General features: G+C 31.4%; 1 protein-coding gene and 2 long non-coding RNA genes across 8 annotated transcripts; all 3 read right to left on the reverse strand.

The window, feature by feature from the left end:
• Window positions 1–642: 642 nt before the first annotated feature.
• LOC124891974 lies at window positions 643–2,412 on the reverse strand. The gene is made up of 2 exons (XR_007050001.1): window positions 2,341–2,412; window positions 643–819 (listed from the first exon to the last, which is right to left on the reverse strand). It is a non-coding gene; the product is annotated as an uncharacterized LOC124891974 (long non-coding RNA).
• Window positions 2,413–4,008: 1,596 nt separating this feature from the next.
• LOC124891973 lies at window positions 4,009–6,503 on the reverse strand. 6 transcript variants are annotated; one of them, XR_007049999.1, is made up of 6 exons: window positions 5,990–6,494; window positions 5,045–5,823; window positions 4,778–4,954; window positions 4,583–4,658; window positions 4,434–4,481; window positions 4,009–4,281 (listed from the first exon to the last, which is right to left on the reverse strand). It is a non-coding gene; the product is annotated as an uncharacterized LOC124891973 (long non-coding RNA). The 6 variants fall into 6 exon arrangements; XR_007049998.1 differs by having other exon boundaries at window positions 6,002–6,493; XR_007050000.1 differs by having other exon boundaries at window positions 4,583–4,620; window positions 5,045–6,503.
• A 1,607-nt stretch (window positions 6,504–8,110) lies between these two features.
• LOC107849839 (3-oxo-5-alpha-steroid 4-dehydrogenase 1) lies at window positions 8,111–9,834 on the reverse strand. The gene is made up of 2 exons (XM_016694383.2): window positions 9,342–9,834; window positions 8,111–8,636 (listed from the first exon to the last, which is right to left on the reverse strand). Exons 1-2 carry the CDS (start codon window positions 9,663–9,665, stop codon window positions 8,166–8,168), a joined length of 795 nt encoding a protein of 264 aa, XP_016549869.2. The 5' UTR covers window positions 9,666–9,834; the 3' UTR covers window positions 8,111–8,165.
• Between the last annotated feature and the right edge of the window lie 228 nt (window positions 9,835–10,062).

Consider the following 10,062-nt stretch of genomic DNA (forward strand, 5'->3'; position numbering starts at 1 on the left):
AAAAATCAGAGAAAAAAAGAAAGCAAAAGAAATCGAAGCAAGCAGCAAAATTTCAAGTCCTGTAGTTGAAAAATTTCTAAAGATGAATCAGACAAAGATGAAGAAGAAGAGGTATTGTATATGCACTACCAGAAATTACCCCTATGGCAACGGTTCGAAAATTATTGCGATAGGTATAAAAACCGTTGCCATAGGGCTACAGCAATGGTTTTATATGCGTTGCATGTATGGGCGTTGGGATAGGCCTATCGTAACGACATTTGCAACGGTTACAAAAATCGTTGCAATAGGTTTATCTATTGCAATGGTTTTTGCAACTCCTATGGAGATGGTTCAAATTATCAATTGCAACGACAAAAAAGCATTGCAATAACCCTATTGCAACAATTATTTATCTTTTGCAACGATTTTTCACTACCTATGACAACGATTTTTGACACCTATTGCAACGATTTTCGAATCTTTTACAATATTTTTTTGCCAGCTATTATTCCAGCTAGTTTAAATACCAATTGATATATATATATAGAGAGAATTATATTAATACACAATTATATATACACACATCACAACAAAATCTTTCATTTATAATTTAAATTAAAATATCCAACAAACTAGTAATCTAAATCCAAAAGCAAAATATTAAAGTCAAACGGTCATTAATTTTCCCATAAAGTATCAAGTTCGAGTGGCGATAAGTTTCACAAAATTCAATATCAAAAAGCTCGATACTAAAATATCTATCAATAATTCAAAAAATTTCTCAACTAAGGTCAATTTCTTCATCACTTTCTTTATCTCCTCCTTCATTTTGAACATCTATAAAAAGAGAAAAAATAATCTCAATTAGTACTTAAATGATAACATATTTAATTTTCAATTAGAACATAGAAGAACACTTATAAATAGCGCATAAACAATCTTAATAGCAAATGAATAAATTATTTATACAAATTAGTAAAAGAAATATAATTCACGAAAACTAAATCAAGAAACAAAAACAAAAAGAGAAAGGAATAATAAGTAACTCAAGAAGATAAACAAATTTAAACCCCAAGAATGAACATACAGAGAAAGAACCTCACCACAATTGTAGAGCAACTAATGCAATAACATGAAATGGAATACTGAAATGGTGAACAATTTGAAATGTAAAATTGCTCAAAGAGAATACTCTACATATTCAAACATATATCAAGTGTTCAATTGGTAAAGAGTTTAGCTATGGTATCTAAATCTGTCCAAACAATATACCACGAGGATGTTTAGATGCTATTCGCTTAATCGAAGTAAAGATGAAGGGAATTATCATTTTGACCACTGTAGTTTTGGCCATGATTTAGCTCATGTTTGAGCCAGGACGAACCCTCAATTGTGGAGAAGTAGACGCTTATTTGGCACCGTAAATACCATACTTACGCAAGGAGGTGAGCCAGGTGCATCTTGCTATAGTGGGATGAAGAGCCTGAAAGGAATGACCCAAACCACGTTTGATAAAAAGGCAGCAAGCAATTGTGTCAAGGAGGCTTCTAACCGGTACACAAGTCTTAATAATGGGGCGTGCGTACGTCTGACTCCAATGCCACAAGTATCTACCAACTTAGTTGGAAAGTCACTGTAAGTAGGTAGGATGAGAATACAACTCAGTTTCCCCAGGGGCCAAACACTTTTACAATATCCTCTATTCTTGTTGTACTGAAGGCTCTAGTTTTTCATTAGGTTCACACTAGATACACTTAGTACTTTATTTTCCCTACTTTCTAAACTAGAAAAATGATACCAAATCTTGGTTGATTCATACTTGAATTTTTCTTTATTAAAAATGATAGAGAAAAGGCCAATCTATTTTAAGAGTTGTTGAGGAAATAATTCCATGCTCTTAACCAACCATGATATACAGCGACTGGCCTGCATTACTTTGGATTCAAGGTCCTTCTACACCTAAGTGAGATCAATGACTTTGCACAGTTTCACAAAAAAAAATAAAAAATTGCAGAAACCTATCCTTTACCATCAAATCAACATGGGCAAGTGAGATCATTCTACAAGATAAAACTCTGAGACTTAACATCTCAATAATTGATGCAACCATGCCTTGAAACTTAAAAGCAAGAAATAAGAAAACAAGTGTCATTCCTTGTATGTAAAGGGAAATTAATCCAATCTCAGCTTTAACAGGTTTTCATGGTTCTTCCAAAATTACATTATTAGATACCCCTATCTCCAGAAACGTTAACTATGATACAAATTTTGAGTTGCCATACATTCTAACATAATAAGTTACTAGATACAAACTCTATAATATAAACTGCTACCAGCAAAAGTTGAATTAATTCTTACTGGGATAAGTAATGTTGAGAGTAATCGGGATATAATAGCCTATTCCACCTATGCAAATATTGAAGTGGTGCCGCTGTGCCATGAGAAAAATATCAAATTAGTTCGCTACTAATTGATATTATGCATGTGATACTCCCGGTATAACACAATGAATTGTTTCAAATCTTATGATACAATCAACTTGGTCAAACTTTAAAGTATTTACTCTAAAGGAAAGTTCAAATCTATACAAGATACTTTCTGGTATATATAATATCATGAGATATATTACAAATTATTGGGGAATGTTGAGTTAGTTTATACTATTTGGAGGGCTTAGATTGAACAAACGCATTAGTTCGTGAAAGAAAAAATGAGTTTTCTGAAAAGCCGCCTCTCAAGTTGTATAAACATAAGGACTCACTTGAAGTAGCATAAGACGACTTGTATTATGCTAGGCTTCATTGAATCCTTAAGAAAATTTGACATGGTAAACTCTAACTTCTTCAATGTTTCCATTATTCTAATAGAAAATACAATTACTTTTGTGCTTAAATTAACTTCAAAAAATACTTGACATTTCTCTCAAGAATTTTCAAAGGCAAAAGATGGTAAAGAAGAAACTAATTTGCCATGCATGTATGATGTGTTCTGCATAAAGTCACCATAAATAGCCTACAAATCTTGCCTTTACACCTCAAGATGATATGACAAAAAATGTAAGGTACGGTAACTGCCTGAAAAGGGAAGTTAATATAATCTAGAGTAGTAGGCACTATGTAACAGATTGAAATATTTGAATGACTACTTTTTTTCCAAATTTATTAAGCAACAAACCAAAGTTCATGGATGAATCATTCATGGTCCACACCTACAGTTAACTTTAATGTCATAATTATGTGTCATAATCTTATGAACCTTAATTATACAAGACTAACAAAGCTACCTTGAGATAATTTTACGATGAACTAAAAACTTGTGAAAAGAATCTAAGGTTAATTAGGATTATGAAAAGTTTAGTGGGCATTGAATAAACCATATCAAATTAGGGGGTAACGAGGTATTCTTCCACATCAACTACTTTTAAGTGGTTGAGGTGTTTGTAAAAACTTACAGGAAAAAAATAATGCTTTTGTACAGTAGTAGAAATTGTTTTTCAGAAGTTGAAAAAAGTAGTTTTTAGGCGCAAGTACTTTTGGTACCTTGGCCCAAGCAGAAACAACAGTTAAGTCTCCAAAAATACTTGCTCAAAAAGCACTTCTACCCAAAAACAATTTCCAAAATAAACAGATTTTAGAAGATTGGTCAAATAGGCTATTAAGTTTTTGAAGAAACTAAATCAGATTATGGTTAAAAGAATCATGTGCGACTATAGAGACGTGGGCCATGAATGGAATTCAGGCGTAGATTTGCATAGAAAAGGAAAGAAGTAGTTTATGCTGAATTAAACTAATCTATATTGCTAGTTTTGACAAGATGAATTCAAAATGAGAAAGAAGATTTGTCTTACTTCTACTCCAGTTATAAAAGTAGGTAACATCACAAAGAAAATATGCCAACTCAAAATTTGAAAACACCACATGTGCACACAAATCCTGAGATTTATAATTTACTGTAATTGACCAGACAACGAAAAAAATATATTTTCAAAAATTTTGCAGTTGAAGCATGTAAAATTTAGTAACTCCCCCAACTCCCCCAACTTCATGATGAGCTGGTTTATCACCAGCATCACTCTCAGCTCTGAGTTTACGAGATGAAGCATTACTCAAACATCATGGTTAGTGCTGCGATTCTTCCCAAATTGCTTTTCTCTTTCTCTCTCAAAGAAAATCCTGACTCCGACACTGACCACATAAAGTATGAAACTAGAACAAACGCAGTGAAACTCATGCAATAATCTAAACCTTTTTCCTCCATTCCATGCAAAAGCATCAGCACACCTCCTGTTTTTTCCTCCCACTGCATATAAAATCATGTATAGTTGTTTATCAACCATGAGTAAATGGTATGTGCGATTAGAATGGAAATTGCCAACTTACAACAAGTAGTTATAGATCTACTACTCCACAACTCTCAATGAATGTATTATCTTTAACAAAAAAAAACAATACCTTGGATAATTCCTTCATCTCTATCAAGCCAATTCTCATTATTGCAGCCTGTTCGATCATTAAGGAACAAACAAGACACATTAATCATGGGAACAAATTACTCTATTTTCTTAAAAAATAGAGAGATTCTATATATTTTTGGCTGCTACCTTAGTGTTATTTTCCATTTTTAGGCCATCCACAAACTCTGGTATATCACGAATTTAGATTCTCCATTACTCAAAGCTAAAATCAAATAATGATAAAATACATGATAATAAAAGCACAAGTATATTGACCAGCTGAATCTTAACATTGACAGCAACATGTTCTTTTAACTAAGCAACAAAACTATTTCGTATTACCATAATTTCCGGTTTTGCAATGATTTGAGCTCGTAACCCAACCTCCATTTGATGCAACTCTTCTTTTTGTTTTACCGCACTACACAATCTCTGTTGCAGAATATCGTTGTTCGATGAACTTTCATCAATAGTTATTGAACAAAAGTCCACATCAACCGACTCTCTCCATTGCTGCACCTTTGTTAAAATCAAATCACCTTCATTATACTATGGAAAATACTAAACTCATCATAACATTATCTATTAATTTAAAATCGTTATTGTTACCTCGTATATCAATCTCTCGTCCAATTGACCTAGTCTGGAACCCTCCGTTTTCTACACGTAAAATGGAAATATGAATGAAAATACCCCGTCTAGATCAGAAACAAAGGCCATGCGAGAAGGATTTATAAGTTGTTACCTCACTACTGGAATTCTACACCGATTGTTCAGATACAGCATGCAACTCTTTGCGAGAAGCTTGAGCCGACGATGAAAGGGGAAGAGCAATACCCTCATAACTTATACTCGCATAACTAACACCCTAATAACTTACACTTGCATAACTAACACCCTCATAACTTACACCCGCATAACTAACACCCTCATAACTTACACCCGCATAACTAACACCCTCATAACTTACACCCGCATAACTAACACCCGCATAACTTACACCCTCATAACTAACACCCGCATAAATAGAACTCACATAATTAATACCTGAATAACTAATAACCTCATAAAGAACACTAGCATAACTAAAAACTGCATAATTAACAACCGGATAAATAATAAATGCATTACTAATACCTACATACTTCTAACCGGCTCCCAAATGGCCACTTAAAGCTTTATCAACATTCAACTAAATAATTCAATAATTCTAAAACGCACACGAGCAAGCAACTTAACAACTTCGGCAACATAATTGAACAAGTAAAAGAGCCCAAATATAATCACCTTCATATCTTCATTTGAAACTTCATAATCCAAGTTCTGCTGCTACTTATTGGTTTTTCCTAAATACGAAGGGGCAAAATCTAATGCCTTACACAACTGATCTGTGGACAATTATTTCAGAGATATTTGTTTAATATAACAAATATATCAACTCTGACGGTGATTTTAGAAGATATAAAACACAAAACATCTCTATTGATGTGCCAGTAAACATCTACTCATTATAAAAATCTATTCAAAGACAGATAAACCCAAAAAAAATTGTACTTAGTAATAAACCTGCAAGGTTTAAGAATCCAAACTGGCGGCCACGACAACAGGATTAACAATGGCAGCAGCGATGACGATTTAGGTAGCTGGGGTCAAAAGCAAAAGGGTCAAAATCAGAATAAATGTTCTTGAGAATTTCATCCATGTTCATAGAACCAAAGTTTCTAAAAGGATGAGAGTGAAGTTGATGTAGAGAAGAAGAATAAAGATCCGAACTTGGTGATCGATTTGAGAGTGAATCAGTCGGAGCTCAATGAAATATGGTCGGAGCCCAATAAAATTGGGTCGTCGGAGCATAATGAAACATCAGTGAAATTGGGGACACAATGTTTATATTTCTTTAATTTTTAGCAATATTGAGGAAGGAAATAAAAAAGCGTTGCAATAGTATCTTTTTTCTAATAAAGCGTTGCCATAGATTACTCTATGGCAATGGTTTGTGAAACCGTTGCTATAAGACACTCTATTGCAACGGTTTTTCAACAATAGCAACGGTTATACCACAAAATAGTTCTATTCGAATAATTATTTTTTTGCAATGGTTGTAACCGTTGCAATAGAGCGTCTATTGCAATGCTTTTGAAAACGTTGTCAAAAAGTTCATTGCAATAGGGATAATTTCTAGTAGTGATGTATTTTAACATGATTATGTTTTGTAATGTATGTGTTTGTATATCTTATAAATGTATTTAGTAGGTGGGTACTGATTTATATACATATACAAATTTTGTTGTATATGTATACATATGGGCCATTTAAGTGTATTTGTACTTATATACGTAAATGTTTTATACGGTGTCAGGTATGCATTTGGATAGTGATGTATCCTTTAGAGTGTAACATATATATTTGTATTGTATTTTTATAGTGTCAGATATGTATTTTATAAATTATATATATATATATATATATATACATACATATGATATTTGTATTGTATTTTGTTGTATATATATGTTACACTCGAAATATATAAATACACAAAAAAATATACTTACACTCTGAAAAAATATACAAATACACTAAAAAATATATAATTACAATTTGAATACAAAATCGACACTTTGATTGAATATGTAAAAAAAAAAAAAAAATCTGCAAGTACATTCAAAATACACTCTGAATTGAATAATGTTGAATGTAGCAAAATTGATTTCGAACAAAATAATAAAGTCGACTTGATCTGGTGAAATACATATACAAAAGATCTGAAAATCAAGTTCGGAATTGAATATCTATATTAACAAATATGATTATTTTGAAGATCATGAAAGAAAGAAAATATACAGTGAAATTGATTTTGAATTGAGCTGTTGAAAATATAATAGGTATTCGTTTAATAAGAATCATTTATGAGAAGGGAATCTTTAAATTTAAATTCATGGTGTAATTTTAGTGATTAAATTATTCTTTATTTATCTCAAAAGATTTGAGAAAAATAAGGGGCGTTGATTCATTTGTATATGTATTTTATGATAAAAAGGCTTAAAATAAAAAATATAAATTATTATTTCAAATAATTATAAAATTATTGTTATGAATGCCTAATTATGAATTTAAGTTTGCTAGTTGTGAATTTTTTCCTTTTATTCTCCTTAAGAAGTACTTGCATTAAAGGAAGCTCAGTCAGTGGGCTTGGCTTGACCCTGACCCCATTCACTTATGCTAAAATATTTGTGGTATCTCAAAATAAAGAAGTAATATAAGGCATAATATATAAATAAACATCTTAACTTCTCTTCAATTCAAAACTGAATATTGAAGCTTTGAGAATACACATCTAGACATCTCAATTCATTTTTATTGTGTTAATTGAATATTCCAACTCACAAAATGATCATCAGATACCTCCATATTTACGTGTCAGGTCAGTGTCGAGTGTCCACGAGAGACACAATGAGACAAACTAAGGTTTCTAGATGTGCATTCTTAAAGTTGAGTTATTTAGTTGTCACTTGTCAATTGAGGCTAAGTTAAAATATCCATCTGTGTATTATGTCTTAATAAAAATAATCTACTGAACTTAAGCTAAAAACAGATAAGACAAATGTATAATATACGTGTACTTTATGTATACAAGCTTTAAAAAAAATTGTAAACAGTGAATTCAACTGGAACTTGAACAATAATCATAGGCTCGTAGCAGCTCTCATATCATGAACTAAGTTAAAAATTAAAATACAAAAGGTACTAAAGCCTCAACATTTCTTGGAAAATCTTCAAATTTGGAAAGGTACCATTTCCTAGTAGCATAACTCCTCCCCATCAAATAAAATACTGTCCCTAAGGTAGAAGAAAAAGAAAATAAAGTTTGGCTAATAAGAGAAAAACCAAGGAATGTGACAATCTCAAAAAGGTAATGTGGACATATAACTAAGCTAAATAGTCCACCTTTGGGAATTTTATAGCCACTTTCACTTTTTTTCCTCATCTTAGAAAGGAGAAAATGGTGGTAAAAATTGCCAATAGCTCCCACTAAAAATACAATAAAACCAAGATACTTCAAGTCAATTATTGGCTCTATTGATCCTTTAGTCAAGTGTTGGATATATATCAAGCTAGAAAAGGCTATAAAGTAGCTTGAGGAAATAGTAATTGCAGAATTCATTGCCATGGAACCACTGTATTTGTGCACAAATAGGACCTGCAAAATATGTAAATTGCTGTATAATATAAGAAAGTATTGACTTAATATGGTGTTTAAGAAATATAAATAAGATTTTTAAAAATTTATGATTTAAAATAAATCTTAAATATATTAATCATTTCATTAATGATAAATGAAAATATTAAAATTAAATTGTTTCTGATTATAAAAAGGTGACATTTTTTTTTGAAATACTAAAAAAAAGTGTCACTACTACATAAATTGAGATAAAGTACGATCGTGAAATACCTCATTATTTTCAAGATTATAAATTTCAAATCTTATGTAAAATTAGGTAGTGTTATATCTTTTGAGTGACACAATATTGTTAAAAGAATTTTACTTTCTATGCATAGGTGTTAAACTCAAATATCAAAAATAAAATAAAATCAAGAAGTCCTAAGCGGTCATTTGGTAGGAGAGATAAAGTTAACTAATTTCAGGATTAATTTAAAAGATGAGTTTATTCCATATTTGATTGAGACAAATATCCAGGATAACTCATTCTGGAATTAGTTATTCCGAAATTGTAATATTTTTCTTATTTCTTTTAAGTGTGGATAACTAATCTCGAAATAGCTAATTCTGAAATTAATAATTCTGGAATAACTTATTATCCTACCAAACGACCCTGACATTCTAATTTTAAGGTGGAGAAATAGAACAGAAGGGAACAAAAAAAAGGGTAGAATTACTAATTACCTCAAGAACTCTTTTGAAGAGATGAATGGTAATAACAGAATTGAGCATGGCAAATCTAATTCCACCATTTGGGAAGATCCAAAAGAAGCTTAAACATACAATTAAACTAGGAGTATAAACAATTATCATTCCTATTTTGCTTGGAACTTTAGCTTTTTCTTGTTTCTCATGAGAATTCATATTCCAAAACTTTGAATACTCAAGATTTTGCTTGCCTGAACCTTCTGAATAACCCAACATTGCTGAAATTATTAGATTCACAACTATCATGACTTTGATGAATATTGAATTTGGTTCTTGAAATAATATTTGTGCCATGGCCATAATTTTTTCTCTCCAGTTCTTTTCTCTGTTTATTGGATGTGTGTGGATTGAGTTTTGTTGGACTAGGGAAAAAAAGGACAAAATGAAATATCTGAGGACTGAAGTGTTTAGAACAATAGCATCTTACAACTGGCAGGTTAGTAATAAGAAAATCTGAAATACTATACTAGATACAAGCCAAGAAAATAAAAAACAAAAACTCATCAATACTAGTTTCCAAAACTACATTTTTTGCAAATGAAGTCTTTTAAAAATTATAAAATGATTTTGTTAAAAGAAGTAGGAAAAATAAATTTTGTTACCGTCTTTCTATGCTAATTGTTTCCTCATCACGTTTCCTCGTAACACTACCTCCTGACCATGGCCTCCTACACCCCCACCAATTTACTCCCTACCC

The sequence above is a fragment of the Capsicum annuum genome, unplaced genomic scaffold (assembly GCF_002878395.1).
Source record: "Capsicum annuum cultivar UCD-10X-F1 unplaced genomic scaffold, UCD10Xv1.1 ctg4276, whole genome shotgun sequence".
In the NCBI taxonomy this organism is placed as follows: domain Eukaryota; kingdom Viridiplantae; phylum Streptophyta; class Magnoliopsida; order Solanales; family Solanaceae; genus Capsicum; species Capsicum annuum.